This window comes from Coregonus clupeaformis, chromosome 12 (assembly GCF_020615455.1).
Source record: "Coregonus clupeaformis isolate EN_2021a chromosome 12, ASM2061545v1, whole genome shotgun sequence".
Taxonomy (NCBI): domain Eukaryota; kingdom Metazoa; phylum Chordata; class Actinopteri; order Salmoniformes; family Salmonidae; genus Coregonus; species Coregonus clupeaformis.
The window spans coordinates 34,767,563-34,793,383 of record NC_059203.1 but is presented as its reverse complement, the minus strand read 5'-3'; the positions used below and the strand labels follow the sequence as shown (position 1 = coordinate 34,793,383).

At 40.5% G+C, this 25,821-nt stretch overlaps 1 protein-coding gene across 1 annotated transcript in view; it reads right to left on the bottom strand.

Annotated features, from left to right (window-relative positions):
- Positions 1–25,821, bottom strand: part of LOC121578058 (interferon-induced protein 44-like) — a 30,579-nt gene that overhangs the window by 1,452 nt on the left and 3,306 nt on the right. The window contains exons 4-7 of the mRNA XM_045223838.1: positions 8,433–8,637; positions 956–1,105; positions 651–822; positions 378–478 (exon numbers count right to left, since the gene is read on the bottom strand). Coding sequence (XP_045079773.1) covers positions 378–478; positions 651–822; positions 956–1,105; positions 8,433–8,637 — 628 coding nt within the window. The remainder of the gene's footprint in view (positions 1–377; positions 479–650; positions 823–955; positions 1,106–8,432; positions 8,638–25,821) is intronic.

Genomic DNA, 25,821 nt, shown 5'->3' with positions numbered 1-25,821 from the left:
TAGCGGTAGGGAGATTTTGGATCAGGTCAGCATGAGGGAGGATCTTTGGATCAGTTTAGCGTGAGGGAGATTTTGGATCAGGTCAGCATGAGGGATGATCTTTGGATCAGGTTAGCGGTAGGGAGGATCCTTGGATCAGGTCAGCACAACCAAGGATTAACGGTCACGTTCCAGGCTGACTACATTGCAGATGTTGCATTGCATCAACCAATTGTTGCGTGCCATGTCTTCAACTGTACCTTTGGGCATCAAATTGCTTCATCAAATGATGTGGTCAGCTGATATGTAAAAGCTTATCCAGGCGTTGTGAGATTTGGCAATGTAGTCAGCCTGGAACGTGGCCATTGTGAAATTTGATCAGATCTGAGGTGATTTACCTTCTCTTTGATTGCCTTGCTGTAGTAGATTCTCTTCACATTCCTGTTCACCAGCTCACAAGCCTTGTCTGGCATGGTCATGACAACAATTTGAGGGATTTCTGCCATAGAAATATATAAGTAATGAATATAAGGACTAACTTAAGTAACACTGTCATGTAATATTTAAAAGTCAAGAGCTACTACAGCTGAATACCCAACCATAGTTACAGTTACCATTAAGATAAGATTAGAAATGCTAAGAAACATAAAGGGTTTGAAGAGCTTACTTACCCAGTTTACTGGCTTCTGCCCTGATGTGCTTCATCTTGTCTATGACATCCTTATGCATGAGAGAGATTTTGTCCGCTGTCACAATACTCACCAGACAGTGAGTTTTGTCACTTAAACTGGGATTCTGAATGTATTCTTCTTTTTGGTCCGATAATGGGTGGAATGGATTGAACTGGCCAAAAAAAGATATGATTTGTCAGATGTTACTACTTTGTTTGCATCTGATTTTCATCTTTGGCTAGCTTGTGTGTGTGTGTATATGTGTGTGTGTGTGTGTGTGTGTGTGTTTATGACTTCTGAATTACCTCATAGCCCTCAGGTAGATGGCCCTTCAGAGCATTGATGATGTCATCAGGGTGCAACCCATTTTTCTGTGTCTCCAGACCCATGACATCATTGAATGCAAAGGGCAGACGTTTTTCTCCTTTATGGCCTTGAATGTAATGTGTCTTATACTAAAAAGAAACATTTTATATTAATAACAATTCTTTATTTTTTATTTACAATGGAAATTATAGATACCCGCAAACTCAGAAACATAAAAAACATCCTCAACTGAGCCTCATAAATAATGTATTTAGGACACAATGCCCCGAAATGTGCAAAGTACAAAAAGGTGCACAAAGTTAAGGTGCAAAACTAGCGTTTCGGTTCAGCTGAAAGTATGTAGGTTAACAGTAGAATTAAGTAATAAGGCCTGAGGGGGTGTGGTATATGGCCAATATACCACGGTTAAGGACTGTTCTTAGGCATGATGCAACACGTGGTATATTGGCCATATATCACAAAGCCCAGAGGTGCCTTATTACTATTATAAACTGGTTACCAATGTAATTACAGCAGTAAAAATACATGTTTTCTCCTACCTGTGGTATATGTCTGATATACCACAGCTGTCAGCCAATCAGCATCACCCCCCTCCAATTCCACCCCCCCCCCCTCTTTTTCCCTCAGAAAAGTCTAAATTCGTTGGGCCATGGACTCTACAAGGTGTCGAAAGCATTCCATAGGGATGCTTCCCACAGTTGTGTCAAGTTGGCTGGATGTCCTTTGGGTGGTGGACCATTCTTGATACACATGGGAAACTTAACAGAAACCGGTGCGTCTGGCACCTACTACCATACCCCATTCAAAGGCACTTTCAATTCTCTGTACCCAACGCACTAGAAGACCAGTTCTTAAAGCCTTTAGCCGTATCCTTATTCTAGTCCTCCTCTGTTCCTCTGGTGATGTAGATGCTAATCCAGGCCCTGCAGCCCCCAGTATCACTCCTACTCCCCAGGAGCTATCATTTGTTGACTTCTGTAACCGTAAAAGCCTTGGTTTTCTGCACGTTAACATCAGAAGCCTCCTTCCTAAGTTTGAGTTATTCACTGCGTTAGCACACTCCGCCAACCCTGATGTTCTAGCAGTGTCTGAATCCTGGCTTAGGAAGGCCACCAAAAATTCTGAAATGTCCATCCCCAACTACAACATTTTCCGTCTAGATAGAACTGCCAAAGGGAGTGGAGTTGCAATCTACTGTAGAGATAGCCTACAGAGCTCTATCATACTATCCAGGTCTGTGCCCAAACAGTTTGAGCTTCTACTTCTAAAAATCCACCTTTCCAGAAATAAGTATCTCACTGTTGCTGCTTGCTACAGACCCCCCTCAGCCCCCAGCTGTGCCCTGGACACCATATGTGAATTGATTGCCCCCCATTTATCCTCAGAGTTCGTACTGCTTGGTGACCTAAATTGGGATATGCTTAACACCCCGGCCATCCTACAATCCAAACTAGATGCCCTCAATCTCACACAAATTATCAACGAACCTACCAGGTACAACCCTAAATCCGTAAACATGGGTACCCTCATAGATATCATCCTGACTAACTTACCCTCTAAATACACCTCCGCTGTCTTCAACCAGGATCTCAGCGATCACTGCCTTATTGCCTGCGTCTGTAACGGGTCCGCGGTCAAACGACCACCCCTCATCACTGTCAAACGCTCCCTAAAACACTTTAGCGAGCAGGCCTTCCTAATTGACCTGGCCCAGGTATCCTGGATGGATATCGATCTCATTCCGTCAGTAGAGGATGCCTGGTTGTTCTTTAAAAGTAATTTCCTCTCAATCTTAAATAAACACGCCCCATTCAAAAAATACAGAACTAAGAACAGATATAGCCCCTGGTTCTCCTCAAACTTGACTGCCCTTGACACGCACAAAATCATCCTGTGGCGTACTGCATTAGCATCAAATAGCCCCCGCGATATGCAACTTTTCAGGGAAGTTAGGAACCAATATACACAAGCAGTTAGGGAAGCAAAGGCTAGCTTTTTCAAACAGAAATGTGCATCCTGTAGCACTAACTCCAAAAAGTTTTGGGACACGGTAAAGTCCATGGAGAATAAGAGCACCTCCTCCCAGCTGCCCACTGCAGTGAGGTTAGGAAACACTATCACCACCAATAAATCTACAATAATCGAGAATTTCAACAAGCATTTTGCTACAGCTGGCCATGCTTTCCACCTGGCTACCACTACCCCGGCCACCAGCTCTGCACCCTCCGCTGCAACTTGCCCATGCCCCCCCGCTTCTCCTTCACACAAATTCAGACAGCTGATGTTCTGAAAGAGCTTCAAAATCTGGACCCCTACAAATCATCTGGGCTAGACAATCTGGACCCTTCCTTTCTAAAACTAGCCGCCGAAATTGTCGCAACCCCTATTACTAGCCTGTTCAACCTCTCTTTCGTAACGTCTGAGATCCCCAGAGATTAGACAGCTGCCGCGGTCATCCCCCTCTTCAAAGTGGGTGACACTCTAGATCCAAACTGTTACAGACCTATATCCATCCTGCCCTGCCTTTCGAAAGTTTTTGAAAGCCAAGTTAACAAACAGATCACCGACCATTTCGAATCCCACCGTACCTTCTCCGCTATGCAATCCGATTTCCGAGCTGGTCATGGGTGCACCTCAGCCACGCTCAAGGTCCTAAACGATATTATAACCGTGATCGATAATAGACAGTACTGTGCAGCCGTCTTCATCGACCTGGCCAAGGCTTTCGACTCTGTCAACCACCGCATTCTTATTGGCAGACTAAATAGCCTTGGTTTCTCAAATGACTGCCTCGCCTGGTTCACCAACTACTTCTCAGACAGAGTTCAATGTGTCAAATCGGAGCGCCTGTTGTCTGGACCTATGGCAGTCTCTATGGGGGTGCCACAGGGTTCAATTCTTGGGCCGACTCTTTTCTCTGTGTATATCAATGATGTCGCTCTTGCTGCTGGTGACTCTCAGATCCACCTCTATGCAGACGACACCATTTTGTATACATCTGGCCCTTCATTGGACACCTCCAAACAAGCTTCAATGCCATACAACACTCCTTCAGTAGCCTCCAACGGCTCTTAAACACTAGTAAAACTAAATGCATGCTCTTCAATCGAACGCTGGTGGCACCCGCCCACCCGACTAGAATCACTACTCTCGACGGGTCTGACCTAGAGTATGTGGACAACTACAAATACCTAGGTGTCTGGTTAGACTGTAAACTCTCCTTCCAGACTCACATTAAGAATCTCCAATCCAAAGTTAAATCTAGAATCGGCTTCCTATTTTGCAACAAAGCCTCCTTCACTCATGCTGCCAAACATGCCCTCGTAAAACGGACTATCCTACTGATCCTTGACTTCAGCGATGTCATTTACAAAATAGCCTCCAACACTCTACTCAGCAAATTGGATGTAGTCTATCACAGTGCCATCCGTTTTGTCACCAAAGCCCCATATACTACCCACCACTGTGACCTGTACGCTCTTGTTGGCTGGTCCTCACTACATATTCGTCGCCAAACCCACTGGCTCCAGGCCATCTATAAATCACTGCTAGGCAAATCCCTGCCATATCTTAGCTCATTTGTCACCATAGCAACAACCACCCGTAGTATGCGCTCCAGCAGGTATATCTCACTGGTCATCCCCAAAGCGAACACCTCCTTTGGCCGCCATTCCTTCCAGTTATCAGCTGCCAATGACCAGCTGCTGCCAAAAATCTCTGAAGCTGGAGACTCTTTTCTCCCTCACTAACTTTAAGCATCAGTTGTCAGAGCACCTTACCGATCACTGCACATGTACACAGCCCATCTGAAATTAGCCCACCCAACTACCTCATCCCCATATTGTTATTTATTTTGCTCATTTGCACCCCAATATCTCTATTTGCACATCATCTCTTTCACATCTATCATTCCAGTGTTAATACTAATTGTAATTATTTTGCACTATAGCCTATTTATTGCCTTTCCTCCATAACTTGCTACATTTGCACACACTGTATATATATTTTCTGTGGTATTTTTGACTTTATGTTTTGTTTTACCCCATATGTAACTTTGTGTTGTTGTTTTTATCGCACTGCTTTGCTCTATCTTGGCCAGGTCGCAGTTGTAAATGAGAACTTGTTCTCAACTGGCTTACCTGGTTAAATAAAGGTGGAAAAAAATATATTTAAAAAATAACATACACAATCCATGTCTCAAATGTCTCAAGGCTTCAGAAATCATTCTTTAACCTGTCTCCTCCCCTTCATCTACACCAGGGTTCATCAACTAGATTTGGCCTAGGGCCAATTTTTTTTGTGAGCTAATAGTCGGTGGGCCAGAACATAATAATTATATAATATTAGCACAATGAATTGGCCTACACTACAAATTGATTTTTTTTTTAACACATCTGATTAGTACATAATAAATTCAGTGACAATAACATAATATTTTCGATCTGATTAGGCTCATAAAATCACCATGTCTCTATTCAATTATTATTTGTGTCTATTTCTCTGTGCGTTGATTGGTGGGGGAAAACAGATCTACGTAGCCTACTGTAGGCTACACTACTCTTTTTTAAGTCAACATTCGTTCAGAACAATAAGCTTGATAGCAAGAGAAAATGTCGCTCTTCAAAAGTATCAAATGAAAGGTGGATAATGAAAATCGATTTCAGGGAATAATGTACTGAGAGATATGCGTTCATCTTACCATATTTTCCCAATGCCAAGCCAGTGTGACTTATTTGCAATGAAAATGTCGCTGTTAGCAAACATTTCAATCTCAGACATCATTATGAATCTAAGCATGGAACTTTTAATGTGGCCTTCCCGCCCCAGACAGAGGCCTGACGCAGAAACATTAACTGCATTAATTGCAAGCTACACACACTGATTTTTTCACTGACATATTATGTCACTTAAACGGGTTAAAATGGAAAACAGTCGGGGACATGGTGGAAAAAACTTGAGGCCTTTACTTGGAAGCTTGAGTTGTTCGATTTGGACTTGTAATGTGGAAGGCTACTGCAGTTCAGCACACTGAAGAAACGACAGGCAGAGGGACCAGGCCGCAGCATTGTCACAGATGTGATGAAAGATTTTATCAAGCAGCTGAGGGACAACTTCTCCACCAGATTTGAAGACTTCAGTATGCCCAAGGATATCATTGCGTTTTTACTCTCACAGTCCGCCCAGGTGCAGAATTATCCTCCCTTGCTAAGAAAACGATACCCTCGCTGGATGAGGCCGCAATCCAAACTGAGCTGATTGAATTCCAGACATCGAGCCACATCAGGGATGTGCTCAGGAGTGCCGAGTCCTTGTGTGCGTTTTGGGTGGCATGCTCAGAGGAATACAGCACAATAAAGAAACTTACATTTTATGTACTGACAATGTTTGGATCGACTTACACCTGCGAGTCCTCATTTTCCTCAATGAACGCAGTATAGATGCACTACAGGAACTGGATTTCACATAAGTTAATCGAGGACTGCCTGCGTGTCAAAATCACATCCATCTCACGCTACATCCACAAGATCGTTTCCGAGGGGAAATGCAACTTTTCCCATTGAGTAAGTAATTTAGTGGCCTATTTGACTGTATTTAGTAAATACTAACATTATTGTGAGTGCTTATCCAGGGATATTAAGGTCTTAAGCTGACAGTATTTTCTGTTTGTTCTGTCATTACAGGAACATGCTATCCCGATACAGACATTCAGCTACAGACATTCAGATACAGACATCGCCTTTTTTTCTTTAAATTATTGTTTTATGTAGGATGCTACATTTTTATCCAGTTGCAATTGTAGGTAGGCCTAATAAAAAAAATCACACTTCTATTCGGCCATATATTTTTTTATTGTGAAAGATGCTGTTAAGCCTCATAGCCTACCTCATCCAGTTACATTTATTTTATATAGGCCTAGGCTTGGAAGGAATACACTCCAATTAAGCCCTCTTGTTGTTTGTAAAGTCAAATTAAAATGAAGATTATTGTTGAAATGAATGACTCGACTGGTGTAGGTTTTCTCCATCTGTTGCTGTGCTACACTTGCACAGCAAGTTAGCTATATTTTCAGTTCCAGGCGTCATTCACCTCCAATTGTTTGCGCCGCGGTTGCAGCTTTACGTTTCAGCACCACAAATTGGTCCGCTGCCTGCTTTATTAATTGACTGTATCCAGCATTCTCTCTCCTCATGAATGAAGTGAAGATGTAACTTTTGCATTATTTAGGTGGGGTAACTTCCTTCTTGGGACATTGCATTTGTGAGTTTTGGCATCTCGGGTCAGAGATTTTTTTAATGATTATGATTATTTAAAATGTCAAACATATTCATAATTAATTTGTGGGGCTTTCAGGGGCCAAATAATATTGCTGGCGGGCCAGATTCGGCCCGCGGACCGCCAGTTGGGGAACCCTGATCTACACTGATTGAAGTGGATTTAACAAGGAACATCAATAAGGGATCATAGCTTTCACCTGGATTCACCTGGTCAGTCTGTCATGGAAAGAGCAGGTGTTCATAATGTTTTGTGCACTCAGTGTATATAAATAGACAAACCCATCAATAACGTCACACAATTCATACCTATGTGAAATCGCAATGGCGATTTCACATAGGGAGTCGTTTTAGCGTGTTGACATCTTGCTAAAATGGCGCCTCATGGGGGGGATGTTTTGTAAACTAAGTGTAAATGTGTGCTTATGAACCTAGGTTTTGGATTTTTTTCCATGTTTCCAACAATGTGCAGGTATCTATCCTTTCCATGATCCTACTTTTTTAAACCTAGGCATCTGTTGACTGACTACATGTTATATTAAAGACCCAATGCAGCCGTTTTTTGCTCAATACCAAATCATTTTTGGGTAACAATTAAGTACCTTACTGTAATAGTTTTCCATTATGAAACCAAAATAGGTTTTTAGCAAAAAACTATTTCACGAGACAGAATTTTGCTAGGACTGTCTGGGAGCTGGTGTGAGTGAGGGGCCTGATTGGATGGCCTAATGGGAGAGATATGTAACCTGAAAACTAGCTGTTATTGGCAGAAAGGTTTGGAACTCTCTTTGTTATTGGTCTATTAACTTATATCGCCTGATGATGTCACCAGGCAAGCCAAAACTCTGCCATGTAAAACCTGCTGATTAGAAGGTCCTGTGTAAATTGTATTTTCAATTAGCAACTATCAGGAAATAACACTGATCACATTTTTTCACACTTTTACAGTGTTCTTATTATCAGCTGTTGTACAATATGATACAAAACACAGGAACAACGGAATTTAGGCTGCATTGGGCCTCTTTAAAAGACTGCAGAAGACCACTCTTTGTTTCTATAAGTCTCTCTTCATGTCTCTGTTCTGCCTGTATGTGGCTCATGAAATGTCTTAGTGTACCAAGGTATATTAGGAAGCCGTTTCCCATCCCTGAATGGTGTAGTTACATTTATTAGGCAAACTTACTTTCATGGTGAAGCTGGTGCCAGTGGCAGCAGATACCAGGGCATTATGTGTTGATCGTCCTTGGAAAACGTTGTTGACTGAGTTGATGAAGCTGGACTTCCCTGCTCCGACTGGTCCATGTAGCAGGCATCTCAGCTGACCCACGTCAGGATCATTCAGTTCAAAGTTCCTCAGTGCATTCACCATGGCATCTCTCTCTTCTTTACTATCAGAGACAATGAAGAGTGTTACTTCTGTTACTACTGTTACACATCTCATGGAAGACATACAGTAAGGGTTATAACATATACCATACACTACAACAGGGATGGGCAACTCCAGTCCTCGGGGACCTGATTGGTGACACACTTTTGGTGACACTTTTGGTCCAGCCCTAGCTGGCACACACCTGACTCCAATAATCAAGGTCTCCAGTTTAGAACACTCCAACAATAATCCATACAAGAAGCTCCAACAAGACGCTACTTATGTTTTCAGTACTAGATTAATTATCTGACCCAAGCAACTACAATACAGCATTTGATCACGTGCAATTATGTCAATGATTTTAATTGGCTGATGCTTGATGCGCATTTTGAGACTGAGGTCAAGGTTAAACTTAAACTTTTTCTAATGTAAAGTATGGCCCCAATAAGTTGAATCAGGTGTGCTAGCTAGGGTTAGAGGGAAAGTGTGACACCAATCAGACCCCGAGGACTGGAGTTGCCCATCCGTAAGCTACAATAACCAGTGGATGACTGGTGTATTGAATTCATTTTTGTTAGTATTATAATTAAACAATAAGGCCCGAGAGGGTGTGGTATATGGCCAATATACCATGGCTAAGGGCTGTTCTTATGCACGACGCAACACAGAGTGCCTGGACACAGCCCTTAGCCGTGGTATATTGGCCATATATCACAAACCCCCGAGGTGCCTTATTGCTATTATAAACTGGTTACCAACGTAAATGTTTTGTCATACTCGTGGTCTATGGTCTTATATACAACGGCTGTCAGCCAATCAGCATTCAGGGCTCGAACCACCCAGTTTATAATTAGGGATAGTTCACCCAAATTACAAAATGACATATTGGTTGTCTTAGCCTGTAAGCAGTCTATGGACAAGGTAGGACATAAATCCATGCTTTGGTTTTGTTTACCTGGCCACTTTGGTTTCCAAATGCTAACTTTTTAGCATTTGTGGCACAAATCCAATGCAAGTCAGTGGTACTGATTTTAGCATATTTTGTGCTTCATGTCCAAATCCTCCTGAAGTATGTAAAATGTATTATGTAGCTCAATTAAGTTACTTATAGATTATTTGGATATGACTAAAAATAACATGACTGCTTACAGGGTAAGGAAACCAATATGTAATTTTGTAATTTGGGTGAATTATCCCTTTAAGTATCATAATTACATACAAAATGGGAATTGTATCAATATAACAGGATTTAAAGGTCCAATGCAGCCATTTTTATCTCAATATCAAATCATTTCTGGCTAACAATTAAGTACCTTACTGTGTTTGTTTTCAATTCAAGTGGTCAAAAAGAAACAAAAATAGCTTCTTAGTAAAGAGCAATTTCTCATGCAAGAATTTTGCTAGGACTGTCTGGGAGTGGTCTGAGTGGGGAGGGGAAAACTGATCATTATTGGCAGAGAGGTTTGGAACTATCTTTCTTACTGGTCTATTGACACCCCCTAAGGTCTAAGGGCCCGGTGATAGTTTTCTACTAAGCTAACATATGGAATTGTTTTAAGATGGTCATAACAAGGATCATTTAGCTATTAGATGTATTATTTTAGGATCCCAAAAATATATAAAACAAGTATTTGATGAAACATTGAATTTGGCCTTACTGCTATTAGACCATAGAAACGCATTGAATAACATATTCACACATGGTAAAACAGATAGTCAAAAAATAAATGATAAGGAAGTTTGTTTTGAATTGTCTGTCCTGTGATAAATGAACAATTTTGCTTAACGTTTAAACTCCCTTTTTTTATTGGTTTTCTGATAAAACGATAAGAAAATATCATAAAATTCCATGTCAACTCACATGCAGAATAATGGTCCTGTTGCGTATGTATGACAACTAGGGCGTGGCAATGAAGTTACATCTACTGTGACCCTTTACAGACATAGAACTGAGCTACAGTAACATGTCGATAGCGACAATTGATAGTTTTTCTGACAATTAAACAAAGCCCGCATCAGAAGCGTCTGTACCTTTTCAGATAGTAGAATTCTGCGCCAGCATAGACTGTTCGTTAACACTTTACTTGACACCCAGCGTCATAACACATTATGACACGGTCATAAACATGTCATAATATGACATAACAGCTGACTTAACGTGGCATAACCTGTTATAATATGGGCATAACTCTATCATGGCCCATATATTTAGACCTGTTGTGACATATATTGCGTTGTTTTATGGCTGATTATGACACCTACACAAGAATGTAAAAACCCACAAAACCTACCACACAAGGCAAAACATTCCATTACACCATAGCCTACATGTCAACAGTATGTTTATGTTTTTAATCTTTTTTATTTATTTATTGATCATGTTAAATTATCATTGTAATTGCTCACACATTGATATCAGACATGCACCTACCCCAATGCTCTGTTGCTGATGACTGGGATGAATGCAGGAGCAGATTTCAGGAGCAGGACAAGACACCCTCTTTTTGACTGATGACTGACATAAGGGCATGTACATGATAGGCCTATCTGGCTTATATGATTATGATGGTCATAAGGCTTCTTGACAGTGTCAAAGTGTATTTTCATAGTTCAAGTAAAGTGACACAGGATGGTCATAATGCTTCATGACAGTGTCATAAAGTGTATTTTCTTAGTCCAAGTAAAGTGACACAGGATGGTCATAATGCTTCATGACAGTGTCATAAAGTGTATTTCCTACAAGTTACTTAAAATATGATGAAAAAAACATGGCTGTAAAGAATTCATACAACAACAACAAAAGATTTAAGAAAAACTTTCAAACCCAAGTTAAGTTCTTATGCTCCTCTGGCGCTAGGCATTCTGGGTGATGTAGTCAATGCTGTTTTAAGCCTGATTAGCCACATTTTTGATGGTGTTGTAGGCTTATTTGATTTTCATTATTTACATTATTATTATTTTATATTATTTGAATAATATTTACATTATATATTTGAATAATATATTGTCATTATTTGTTTGTTGTAATTCAGGTTTATGACCTGTGGTCATATGATTTAAAATAAAATTAAGGACAAAACACGAGTCATGACATTGTGTGCTTCCTGGTGAGCCTTTTCGGAGGGCTAAACACGAAAGATCCGAACACTTATTTAGGTGTCATAACCAGCCATTAAATAACACAATATCTGTCACAACAGGTGTAAACATATGGGTCATGACAGTGTTATGACCATATTATGACAGGTTTTGACAAGTTATATAACGGGTAGGTCTAATACTGAATGCTGATTGGTTAAAACTGCATTCCAGCGGGTGTCTATTCCACAAGTTACCACCGGCTAAATCGATGACGTTAAAATGCCTACTCTGTTCCATCTGACTGCACAATCCACTGTCTCAGTGGCAGCTTTTCTCAGCCAGTCGAAATCATGAATCAGCATCATTTTGTTGATATACACAAAGAACTATCAATAGAAAACAGGTCAAGCAAAATGAAGTGCAGCTAGTTTGCAGTCTTTCCAGCTTCAGTTTGAAGTGATTGTGTTAGCTGTGTTGTTGGCTAGCTCCTCTGAACAACAGTGTCCTGACGAGTGAGCACATTTTCTATGCAAGGCGAAATCGCGCATCATTAGCTCATTGTTATGGATGTATCCAAATAAATGTCACTAGGAAACAGCTTAAACAAAGGCTGCACTTTTTGACGTGACTGTAAGTTTGCCGTAGTTGGCTAGTTAGCAAGCAAGGGATAAGAACATTGCCAGCCAGTATGGCAATGGAACATTTAGAACGAACGACTGGGTCGCGTCCGTAGATACAGAACAAAACGACTGAACGACTGGGTCGCGTCACTAGCAACCGAACCGATAGAACAAACGACCAGCCAGCTTGGGTAGCAACCCTAGATTTGTGTCGGGACTATATCTTGTGGAAGGATGAAATAGTATGAATACATTTATCAAAATACTGTTTTTAATGAAAATATGTAAATCATTATTTGAATATGTTGGTAACCCGTGCCCTCGGAGTCGGTGTTCGGAGGATATATTGGCACTTCGTCTCCGGCCTAACAACACCCGTGCCAATATATCCTACAAACACCAGTTTTTTATGGTTTGGAGCTATATGTGCTTTCTTTCTACTAAATGTCTTGGCAAGTCATTTAACAAACTTTAAAGTACTTTTTTTTTCAGGAGAGAGTGGTCTGTGCCAGGCAGCTCGAGATGATTTGATTGATAGTCAGTGGGGAGGGAGTTTTTTTGTTTTTTTTAATGATGTCATAATTTCCTCAATCAAAGTTTGTACCGACCCTTATGGTACCGACAGATGTAGCCAATTGAACAGCTTATAGAATATGCATGAATGCGGAAGACACATTTCAGTTGAATGCATTCAGTTGTACAACTGACTAGGTATCCCCTTTTCCCTTTCCCTTAAAATGCATTCTCCCATTGCAACGTCTGCCTATGCCCACACATATTGTCTTAAGAAAATGTTACATGTTTAATACCCTGAAACACCAAGTTAGGAATAGGCTACCTCATTTCTAAAAGGCCATCATCACTGTCAATCGTGAATGATAATTCTTCACTTTTGAAATGTCCAACTGCATCTCCATGCTAATCATTTGATTGATCTCAATCAGTTTCATGTGACTATGCATTTAGATCTTCTAGAATTACTGTTTTGTGAGCGAATTAGAGCAGACTATTCAGCTTCAGTTTACCATCCTAAAATGTCATTAGAAATGAGGAGGTGTTTTTGGTGGAACAGTAACGTTATAGGCCTGCTATGCTATGGTATTATATTAGGTTCTGTTATGTAAAATGCAAATTAATAATTATGTGACCTTACGAGACATTGATTCAACGTTGATCTAACTTTACTAAACGAGCACCATTGTGAGAAGTGATAATCTTCTATTTGTAATAATAATAATAATAATAAGGGATGAGTATGACTATTAGGCGTAGGCAACGGATCTTGATGAGATGTCATTTTAAGCCATAGGAATGCCCTTCGTGGTGCTGAAAGGACAGCGCCAGGATCACTCAATGATGTTAAAGAAGTTGAACCAACTTGTGGTGCTAAAGGATAGCTGAAGGACAGTTCTGCCATTCGGTCAGTTCAGGAACAAACAACAATCATTTTGCAGTAGGCCTATAGCCTAAAAGGCCTACGACTACGTGGTATAGCTACAGTGCCTTCAGAAAGTATTCACACCCCTTGACTTTTTCCACATTTAGTTGTGTTACAGCCTGAATTTAAAATGGATTAAATTGAGATGTTTTGTCACTGGCCTACACACAATACCCCATAATGTCAAAGTGGAAGTATTAATTGTAAAATGTCTTGAGTCAATAAGTATTCAACCCCTTTGTTATGGCAAGCCGAAATACACTGCTCAAAAAAATAAAGGGAACACTTAAACAACACAATGTAACTCCAAGTCAATCACACTTCTGTGAAATCAAACTGTCCACTTACGAAGCAACACTGATTGACAATAAATGTAACATGCTGTTGTGCAAATGGCATAGACAACAGGTGGAAATTATAGGCAATTAGCAAGACACCCCCAATAAAGGACTGGTTTTGCAGGTGGTGACCACAGACCACTTCTCAGTTCCAATGCTTCCTTGCTGATGTTTTGGTCACTTTTGAATGCTGGTGGTGCTTTCACTCTAGTGGTAGCATGAGACGGAGTCTACAACCCACACAAGTGGCTCAGGTAGTGCAGCTCATCCAGGATGGCACATCAATGCGAGCTGTGGCAAGAAGGTTTGCTGTGTCTGTCAGCGTAGTGTCCAGAGCATGGAGGCGCTACCAGGAGACAGGCCAGTACATCAGGAGACGTGGAGGAGGCCGTAGGAGGGCAACAACCCAGCAGCAGGACTGCTACCTCCGCCTTTGTGCAAGGAGGAGCAGGAGGAGCACTGCCAGAGCCCTGCAAAATGACCTCCAGCAGGCCACAAATGTGCATGTGTCTGCTCAAACGGTCAGAAACAGACTCCATGAGGGTGGTATGAGGGCCCGACGTCCACAGGTGGGGGTTGTGCTTACAGCCCAACACCGTGCAGGACGTTTGGCATTTGCCAGAGAACACCAAGATTGGCAAATTCGCCACTGGCGCCCTGTGCTCTTCACAGATGAAAGCAGGTTCACACTGAGCACATGTGACAGACGTGACAGAGTCTGGAGACGCCGTGGAGAACGTTCTGCTGCCTGCAACATCCTCCAGCATGACCGGTTTGGCGGTGGGTCAGTCATGGTGTGGGGTGGCATTTCTTTGGGGGCCGCACAGCCCTCCATGTGCTCGCCAGAGGTAGCCTGACTGCCATTAGGTACCGAGATGAGATCCTCAGACCCCTTGTGAGACCATATGCTGGTGCGGTTGGCCCTGGGTTCCTCCTAATGCAAGACAATGCCAGACCTCATGTGGCTGGAGTGTGTCAGCAGTTTCTGCAAGAGGAAGGCATTGATGCTATGGACTGGCCCGCCCGTTCCCCAGACCTGAATCCAATTGAGCACATCTGGGACATCATGTCTCGCTCCATCCACCAACGCCACGTTGCACCACAGACTGTCCAGGAGTTGTCCAGGTCTGGGAGGAGATCCCTCAGGAGACCATCCGCCACCTCATCAGGAGCATGCCCAGGCATTGTAGGGAGGTCATACAGGCACGTGGAGGCCACACACACTACTGAGCCTCATTTTGACTTGTTTTAAGGACATTATATCAACGTTGGATCAGCCTGTAGTGTGGTTTTCCACTTTAATTTTGAGGGTGACTCCAAATCCAGACCTCCATGGGTTGATAAATTTGATTTCCATTGATAATTTTTGTGTGATTTTGTTGTCAGCACATTCAACTATGTAAAGAAAAAAGTATTTAATAAGATTATTTCATTCATTCAGATCTAGGATGTGTTATTTTAGTGTTCCCTTTATTTTTTTGAGCAGTGTAAATTCAGGAGCAAACATTTGCTTAACATGTCACATAATAAGGTGCATGGACTCAATCTGTATTCAATAATAGTGTTTAACATGATTTTTGAATGACTAGATAATCTCTGTATCCTGCACATACAATTATCTGTAAGGTCCCTCAGTCGAGCAGTGAATTTCAAAAACAAATTCAACCACAAAGACCAGGGAGGTTTTCCATTGCCTCGCAAAAAAAGGGCACCTATTGGTATTTGTATTTATTAAAATAAAAAGAAGACACTGAATATCCCTTTGAGCATGGTGAAGTTATTAATTACACTCTCGATAGTGTATCAACACACCAAGTCACTACAAAGATACATGCGTCCTTCCTAACTCAGTTGCCTGAGAAGAAGGAAACTGCTCAGGGATTTCACCATGAGGCCAATGCAGGGTTTCCTTTATGAAATTGTGGCACGGACATTTGACCGGCAGCATTTACATTTACCGGTAAATTTCTCCCAAACCCATATGCATTGGGTGCTTAACCTGATTAGGGCGTCCACCTGCGAGGCTCAGAATGACAGAAATCGCATTTAGATCATGTTAATTAATCTTAACAGATCATGCAAGTCGAGGATGCAATGACTTGTTTCCTTACCGCGCACTTTGAGGATGTTAGAATAACTGTCCACATTTACTTTTCCTCAGCCAACAAGACGAGTAAGGAACAGCAAAATCACTAGCCTATGAATAGGCGAAATGTGAGTTTCAAGTTTGGGGAAGCACATTTTCACCATAAAAATGCACCTTTATAATAAAACATTCCTTGCATAATCACATTTGTAGACTTGTGTAAGATAGCCTAGCCATTCATAATGTGATGAGTAGATTGGAGTCATAATTTAGGCTAATAATATAACTCAATCACTGTTCTCAAAAAAGACTGTTCAAGGCGTGGTTGAGCGCGTATAGTGTAGAGGCCTGGGCTATAGGCTATATCAGATACGTTTCTTCTTTCTTTACACGGGAAAAACACATTTCATGCAATTTTACTACACTTTATATGACTGGAGACATTAGCCAAATCTTTTTTAATAGGCCTATGACAAATTACCGGGTAGCCTACTCTGCTGACACTGACAATCAATAATAACGACGTTGTCCATATAATAGGCCTATGAGAAGAGGAGACACAAATAGAATATGACGTCCATCTAAACTGGAGGAGGAAATTATTGTCCAAAACTTGTGTAGTGTCTGAAGGTCTATGATTTTGCTGACGTTTGCAAATGGTGTAATAGATTAACTTTACTCTGCTTTGCTGAAGCATCTGGAAAGCATTGCTACATAGGCTTCTTGGAATAGAGGACATTTGGAGATGTGGGGAGGCCAGGGATTGGTCTATCAAAAACCACCCATCTTATGTTACATAGGATATAAATACCATGTTTTAAACAAAGGACAGGGAGGTACAACATATTAGAGATTGGGTCAGTTGTTCTCCGGACTTCTGCAGGAGTCTGTAAATTGATACTGTAATCTTTTATGTAATACACCATTATAATCAAGGACAGTGTCAGCGGATTTCTTGTCATCACAGCATAATCAGCATCATTGTCTTGGACACTACAGAATGGCGACGAGGATTTGGGACGTGTTGCGTCTTTTCTCAGCGTTCCATTCATGGGCTACGAAGTGACTCCCGCTCAAGGGGCATGCAGATACGGTGAGCTTTCTCACAACTTTGGGCGCTGGTCGGTTCGTGTGCTTGTGTGTGTGTGTGCGTTGAGGAGATGTACCGTCAAAGGACTTGTGTGTGCGCTTTGCTGTTATTTGCTGTGTGATGAGAATCCGTTCTAAATTTCTAAATTTGTTTGCGTTGGGAACAACGCAAACAGGGGGGAGTGTCTATAGGAATTGTTAACACTGGGCACACAGATATTTGGCTTGAATAAAATTAAAAGGAGTGTCCACGAATAGCATGAAGGAATAAGGCCAGGAAATAAGGAAAAAGTATACTATTAGGACGTCGCTGATTTAAGGAAGCCCTCAAACGAAGCGATCATTAGGATGGGCCGAAAATCCTGAACTCACTAGGTTGATTTTCCTGATTCCTGAGTTAAGCTGTTTGCTTATTTCTTAGCGCGAATGTGAACATAGGTATGCATAAAAGACTGAATTGTTGTCTGTTTCTTTTGTTCTTCTGTGATGTGAGAGTCGAGAAGGAGGAGACAGAGAGAGAGAGAGAGAGAGAGAGAGGAGGTGCTGACAAGTGCGTCACGCGACAGTGTGTGCTGCCCCGGATCCAGTCCAATTAAGGCCAGTACTGTTCTATCCACAAAACCTACTTTCCCTTACAGGATATAATAGATACATTGTGTATGCATATAATATTTCATGTTGTGACCATTTCACAGGAACTTGGCAACAGACTGATGAATTGATGTAATTGAGAATTACACATTAGGGTTTTTGTGAATGAGTTGTTTTGATTAGAGTTGTGTTGGAAATCCAGCACTGACATTATTCTGTAAAATTAAGGTAATTGGGTGATTATTAAGCAATTGGTTTGTGAGTGCTGTAATGTTGCTGGATTACAGGTCTTTCTTTTTTGGATTGCTCTGAAGTTGACTAGTTTCCTTTACTTTTCCTGATCGGATGTGGTAAGATTGCCACTAATCAATAATTTGGTAAAATAAAATAAAAATAATAAGTAAATAAATTGATGAATGAATGAATTTATTAGTTAATTAATTGGTTGATTAGTTGATTGATTGATTAATTATTTAATTAATTATAAAAATAAATTTAAAAAAGGAGGGAAACATAAGCTACATAGTCTAAAGTATTTTTTGGTTTACAAATTAATTGGTTTAAAATAATAATAATAATAATAAAATAATTCATAATAAAGGAATATAAAAGACTTGTTACAATGGGGAAAAAGGAACACAACCAGAAAGAACAGGACCAAGATGCTCTCAGAAAACTCAATCAAATACAACTGGTGGAGAATAAGAAGGAGAAGAAACAAGCTTTGGTTATGCAGAATCAGTGTTCACCAAATCAACAATCACTGCCACAACTTCAACCGAACCAGGTCAAATGCAATTGTACCAGCAACAACTAGTGGTACCAGTTGTTTCATATTCATAGCCAGTTTCTGGACAGACACAGAATTGTAGAGGAAGAGGACGAGAAGGCTTAGGAAGAGGAAGAGGAGGAAGATTTAAGCCATACTTCCAGCAATCTTCAGAAGTGTGTTATAATTGTGGACAGGTTGGTCACTTTGCCCGTGAGTGTAATGGGCCAGGAGGAAACACCAGAGGGAATTTCAGAGGAAGATACAGGGGCCAGTCAAGATCATCTGGAGGACCGGTGAACCCTTATAGGGGCCCAGAGCAAGGATTCTAGAGGTGCCCAGAAGATCCGAAAGGAGGGTGTCAGCTGGTAGCATCAGGACCGGAAAAATATCCAACAATTGAGGTGAAAGTAAACAACCGACCATTGGAAGTGATGGCGGATAGCGGAGCTGCTTTTATCTGTGTTCGGCCTGAAGATGCTACACATCTCCCTATGTCCAATCAACTAATTAGGACAATCGGATTTGAGGGAGTGAAACAGCTGATTCCTCTTACGGAACCAATTGAGCTCTGCTAGGAAAATCAGAAAATTACAATACCCATACTGGTATTAGAACATACACCTATTGCATTGTTGGGAAGAGATGCATTGTGTAAATTGAACTGTACAATAAAAGGTACACCAGACGGCTGTCTGGTAGAAGTGCCAAAGGAAAAGGTTTACCAATTGTTGATGACGACAGAGATGGATTCTTCTTCAGTATTTTGGATTGGAAATCTCAGTGAAGATTTTTTGAAGCAGGCTAAGATATGGGAGAAATTCATTGTGGCAAACATGCCAGATGCGAGGCTTCCGGAATATCCATTTCATTGTACGCTCAAGTATTTCAAGAATGCTGCCCAATCGAACTCAGAGGAATGGTTGAGTCATCAACCAAAGAAAGTTCAACTCAGCTCATGTTGCATAATTTTAGGACCACAAGGAGCAGCTATGAAGATAAACACAGACAATTATCTGGATAAAGAATTTGAGATTGAGAAGAGTGTGCCACATGTGACTTTGTTGGTTTCTGAAGGCTATGAGCAGAAGCATATAGGAGAAATGATGACAGAAGCAGAGAAAGCTGTTTTCGTACCGATGAAAGAGAATTTGGGGATTTGGAGGAGTGAAGATCTTCAAAATCATGATTTCGGCTCAAGGACAAGGAGAGCCACAAGCTGTACGGATGACACATGAATCTATTTGCAGTGCGAAGATGGATTCAGACCCTATGAAAGAGGAGATGTTGCAACAAGTTCCAGAATGTTTGTGGTCTCAACACAGTACTGATATTGGACTTGTGAAATCAGCCCAATTGAGGTGAAAGTTGAACTTCGACCAGGAGCCAGACCTCCTTGGAAGAATCAGTATCCATTGAAATATGAAGCAATCCAAGGGATTGAACCACAAATTGAAGGACTTTCGAAAGCAGGTGTTTTAAGGACAAAAAAAAATCCTCAGAGTAACAATCCTTTGTTGTCTTTGGAGAAACCATGAGGGGTTGATAGTAGCGCCTCTGGACCTATTAGGTCTGATGATTTAGGAAGCTATGGGTTAGCTAATGTTGCAAGGGGGGAGGTTAGGAGAAAGATCAGAAAGGAGTATGGTTTTTGGGCACCATATTTGCTTTAACAGGTTGACTATGTCATAGGCAGGTGCAAAATCTGTCTGAAAAAGAATGTTTGCAGGGGTGTGACTGTTATTCCTGGTTACATTCCTACACCAAGAGGTGCATAAGATGTCCAACTAAGCTAAAAGATGCTCAGTCGGTTGCTAAGTTTTTGTGTAAAGAAGTCATAAGCAGGTGGGGATTTCCCGATTTAATATCCTCAGAAAATGGGAAAGGGTTTTGTGGATAAATCAGTGAAATGGTTTTTGAAAAAATTGGGGAAAAAAGTCAGACTAAAATGTTATGAAAACTAGGGTTGAAGTAACTCTAGGAAATTTTCAATATCTGATTGTGTGATAATTTTCGCATGTCTTTACATATTATTGTGATATTTAGTATTTTCTTATGAATCAAAGGGGGAAATGGAATGTGATTCATATATATATCATTTTATATATCATTTTTATATTATTGTTGATATTGATGTTTTAATTTGCATGTGTTGTTTTGCAAAAGATACTGGTTGATGTTTTATTTTCTTCCAGAAGTATATGGGGATGTGTAGAGTGGGATTCAAATACTCAAACATGGACAATATGAATGGACTGGAGGAAGTGGAACAAGGAAGGTGTGGAAATGTTCAGATTCCATCATCGACGTTGCATTGAAAGTCGACACTGTGGAGGAGCTGCAGTGTAGTGGACTACATTCCAGTGTTATATTCTTTCTGTATTAATTTTTGAAGAATGATGTTTTCTGTTGTTGGGTACAAGTGGGGACCTCAGATGTTTTTGTTTATTTCGTTGAAGCTTAGGGATATTGGGTCTAGGCAGGGACAGAGAGAATCCACAGGAGGGTCCGATGGGTCGACCAGCCTGAATGTGGACATTTTTGATTGTATTTTGTTTTCATGTGTATTCAATTGCATCATAGCTTAAAATGCATTGATAAAGATTCATAAATTGATCTGGAGATCAGAATTTTCCTGTCTTGATTGATTGATGGATATTTGGAATGAAAGCTGCCAGACAGGTTTTTCACTCTTACACTCCATAACAATTTATTTACACTCCATAACAATTTATTTACACTCCATAACAATGTATTTACACTCCATACAAAAATTTGTCTATATAAAAATGTGTTTACTCTCCATAAATTTTGGTTTATTGCTAAAGTTACTCAAGAACAAAAATTGTTATTTGTCATAATCCTATTCTTTTTGTTTTCGAGACTTAATTAGTCTCGAAGGGGGGAAATATGTAGTGTCTGAAGGTCTATGATTTTGCTGACGTTTGCAAATGGTGTAATAGATTAACTTTACTCTGCTTTGCTGAAGCATCTGGAAAGCATTGCTACATAGGCTTCTTGGAATAGAGGACATTTGGAGATGTGGGGAGGCCAGGGATTGGTCTATCAGAAACCACCCATCTTATGTTACATAGGATATAAATACCATGTTTTAAACAAAGGACAGGGAGGTACAACATATTAGAGATTGGGTCAGTTGTTCTCCGGACTTCTGCAGGAGTCTGTAAATTGATACTGTAATCTTTTATGTAATACACCATTATAATCAAGGACAGTGTCAGCGGATTTCTTGTCATCACAGCATAATCAGTATCGTTGTCTCGGACACTACACTTGTCCAAACTTTTAAGTGGCACTGACCCAACAATGATGAAGAGTGAATATGCACACTGCGCACTCACCGGGGATAAGGCGCTGCTCTCCGCCTATTGTTCGCTCAATTAAGTTGAGCATTTTGATGACTAAAAGACAGATGAGAGTATTTTCATAGTCTTGTCTTTACAGCAATAGCCAAACTATATTTTCCCGCTATTTAATTTTTTAATATTGTGATATGTCTGGCTCTCTACTTTTCACTGACAGTCGCAACTCAACAATCATCTATTTGGTATTTGTTGCGCACGCTGCCTTTCCTTAGGCAATGCGATTTAAAACAATCCACAATTTATTGATATTTTATAGCTAGGGGAAGGTAATGATCCTCTGTGCCCAAATCATGGTTTAGTAGTTTATTCTGAATGAATGTATTTATTTCTGTATAGACAGGAGGTGGCTAATTAGGCTATATAATTTTGGCAATTTCATTCAATTTACTTAGGGAAAGCTTAACTTCCCCTAGCCTTATGGACGTGCCGCCTGTGACCCTATGTCAATCTACTATCCCCCATAGTAGTAAAGTTGACCTATTCCATTGGTCAGCTTGTCGAGAAAGAAATAGCCTAAACAGACTCTGGGACAGTTGTGGAGCGATAGATCCCAAATTCATACAACCAGTAGGCCTAGGCTACATTCAAAAACATTAAAAAGCAATGAATCTGATGCAACATATCAGAACGTTTAGCTTAAAATGTTGATAAACTATTATTTCTTAGCATTATTAGCACAGCAATGCGCACAAGGCATTAGGCTACGCGTGAATGTGCATTTGGCTACCAGACAATGAAAGAAAGTTGAAAACCAATAGAACATAGAAATAAGCAACTAGTTTCAATGGCACATGGAAGTCTGTATAAAATAATTGCCTCCACGAATATAGTAGGATTTTGCCTACGCTACTTTGAAGCGAGGTAAAACATGCCTCATAACATAGTAATGTCATTCAAATGAGAAGCCAAAGGCGCTTCTACAAAGTATTGACTCATGGGTGTGAATACGTATGTAAATTAGATATTTCTGTATTTCATTTTCAAAAAAAATTCAAAAAATTTGAAAAACATGTTTTTACTTTGTCATTATGGGATATTGTGTGTAGATGGGTGACCCAAAAAATCTATTTAATCAATTTTTAACAAATATTAGCAATTTTTATCGTGGCCGAAAAACAATAGATTGCATTTATAATTGTTGCGCAATGATTGGTCTTATAAAAGCGCTGTCTGACAGATTTTTAACTAAAAGGCTCTGTACAGTGAGTGAAAAAAGTATTTGATCCCCTGCTGATTTTGTACGTTTGCCCACTGAAAAAGAAATGATCAGTCTATAATTTTAATGGTAGGTTTATTTGAACAGTGAGAGACAGAATAACAACAAAAAATTCCAGAAAAACGCATGTCAAAAATGTTATAAATTGATTTGCATTTTAATGAGGGAAATAAGTATTTGACCCCCTCTCAATCAGAAAGATTTCTGGCTCCCAGGTGTCTTTTATACAGGTAACGAGCTGAGATTAGGAGCACACTCTTAAAGGGAGTGCTGCTATTCTCAGCTTGTTACCTGTATAAAAGACACCTGTCCACAGAAGCAATCAATCAATCAGATTCCAAACTCTCCACCATGGCCAAGACCAAAGAGCTCTACAAGGATGTCAGGGACAAGATTGTAGATCTACACAAGGCTGGAATGGGCTACAAGACCATCAGCAAGCAGCTTGGTGAGAAGGTGACAACAGTTGGTGCGATTATTCGCAAATGGAAGAAACACAAAATAACTGTCAATCTCCCTCGGCCTGGGGCTCCATGCAAGATCTCACCTCGTGGAGTTGCAATGATCATGAGAATGGTGAGGAATCAGCCCAGAACTACACGGGAGGATCTTGTCAATGATCTCAAGGCAGCTGGGACCATAGTCACCAAGAAAACAATTGGTAACACACTACGCCGTGAAGGACTGAAATCCTGCAGCGCCCTGCTCAAGAAAGCACATATACAGGCCCGTCTGAAGTTTGCCAATGAACATCTGAATGATTCAGAGGAGAACTGGGTGAAAGTGTTGTTGTCAGATGATACCAATATCGAGCTCTTTGGCATCAACTCAACTCGCCGTGTTTGGAGGAGGAGGAATGCTGCCTATGACCCCAAGAAGACCATCCCCACCATCAAACATGGAGGTGGAAACATTATGCTTTGGGGGTGTTTTTCTGCTAAGGGGACAGGACAACTTCACTGCCGGGACCATGTACCGTCAAATCTTGGGTGAGAACCTCCTTCCCTCAGCCAGGGCATTGAAAATGGGTCGTGGATGGGTATTCCAGCATGACAATGACCCAAATCACACGGCCAAGGCAACAAAGGAGTGGCTCAAGAAGAAGCACATTAAGGTCCTGGAGTGGCCTAGCCAGTCTCCAGACCTTAATACCATAGAAAATCTGTGGAGGGAGTTGAAGGTTCAAGTTGCCAAACGTCAGCCTCGAAACCTTAATGACTTGGAGAAGATCTGCAAAGAGGAGTGGGACAAAATCCCTCCTGAGATGTGTGCAAACCTGGTGGCCAACTACAAGAAACGTCTGACCTCTGTGATTGCCAACAAGGGTTTTGCCACCAAGTACTAAGTCATGTTTTGCAGAGGGGTCAAATACTTATTTCCCTCATTAAAATGCAAATCAATTTATAACATTTTTGACATGCGTTTTTCTGGATTTCTTTGTTGTTATTCTGTCTCTCACTGTTCAAATAAACCTACCATTAAAATTATAGACTGATCATGTCTTTGTCAGTGGACAAACGTACAAAATCAGCAGGGGATCAAATACTTTTTTCCCTCACTGTATATGTATGCTGTGCATGTAATAAATAACATACATAACGAATATACAGTACACACGCGTACATTTAATTCCATGAAGTTATGCAAATTAACCCATAGAATTATGCAAAAGAACCCAAATTAACCCATATACTAAACCAACTGGTATTTCCATCATTGAATAGGCTAAAAAGCATTATTTCGAAATATTTTTCTTTTCTTTTTTTTTCTCCAGGACAATTGGCCGTTGGCTATTTTATTTATCACCTCTTCAAAAAAATTTAAGGCCAAAAGCCTGCTATTACCAGCTAACGGAAACCTTGGGCCAATTGTGACTTTAAAACAATTTTGAGTTTGCATCCCAATATTACACTTTATATACATCAGAGAAGACTGAAATATAACAAAACCGTTTGACATAGAAACACAACATTTTAAGGTGTAAAAAAAAAATAGATGAATTTTGAAATTATGAAAAATCTTAATAACATTCCACCCATGAGGCCACTAGAGGGCGATTTGGTCATTTGACTGCAGGAAAGGGCTACTGGCTGTGATAGGAGAAAACTGAGGATGGATCCACAATACTAACCTAATTGACAGAGTGAAAAGAAGGAAGCCAGTGCAGAATAAAAACATCCTGTTTGCAACAAGGCACTAAAGTAATAATACATAAAATGTGGCAAAGCAATTCACTTTTTGTCCTGACCACAAAGTGTTATGTTTGGGACAAATCCAATACAACACATTACTGACTACCGCTCTCCATATTTTCAAGCACAGTGGTGGCTGCATCATGTTATGGGTATGCTTGTAATCGTTAAGGACTGGGGAATTTTTCATTATAAAAAAGAAACAGAATGGAGCTAAACACAGGCAAAACCCTTGAGGAAAACCTGGTTGAATCTGCTTTCCACCAGACACTAGGATATGAATTCACCTTTCAGCAAGACAATAACCTAAAACACAAGGCCAAATCTACACTGGATTTGTGTTCCAAGAAGACAGTGAATTTTCATGAATGGCAGAGTTACAGTTTTGACTTAAATC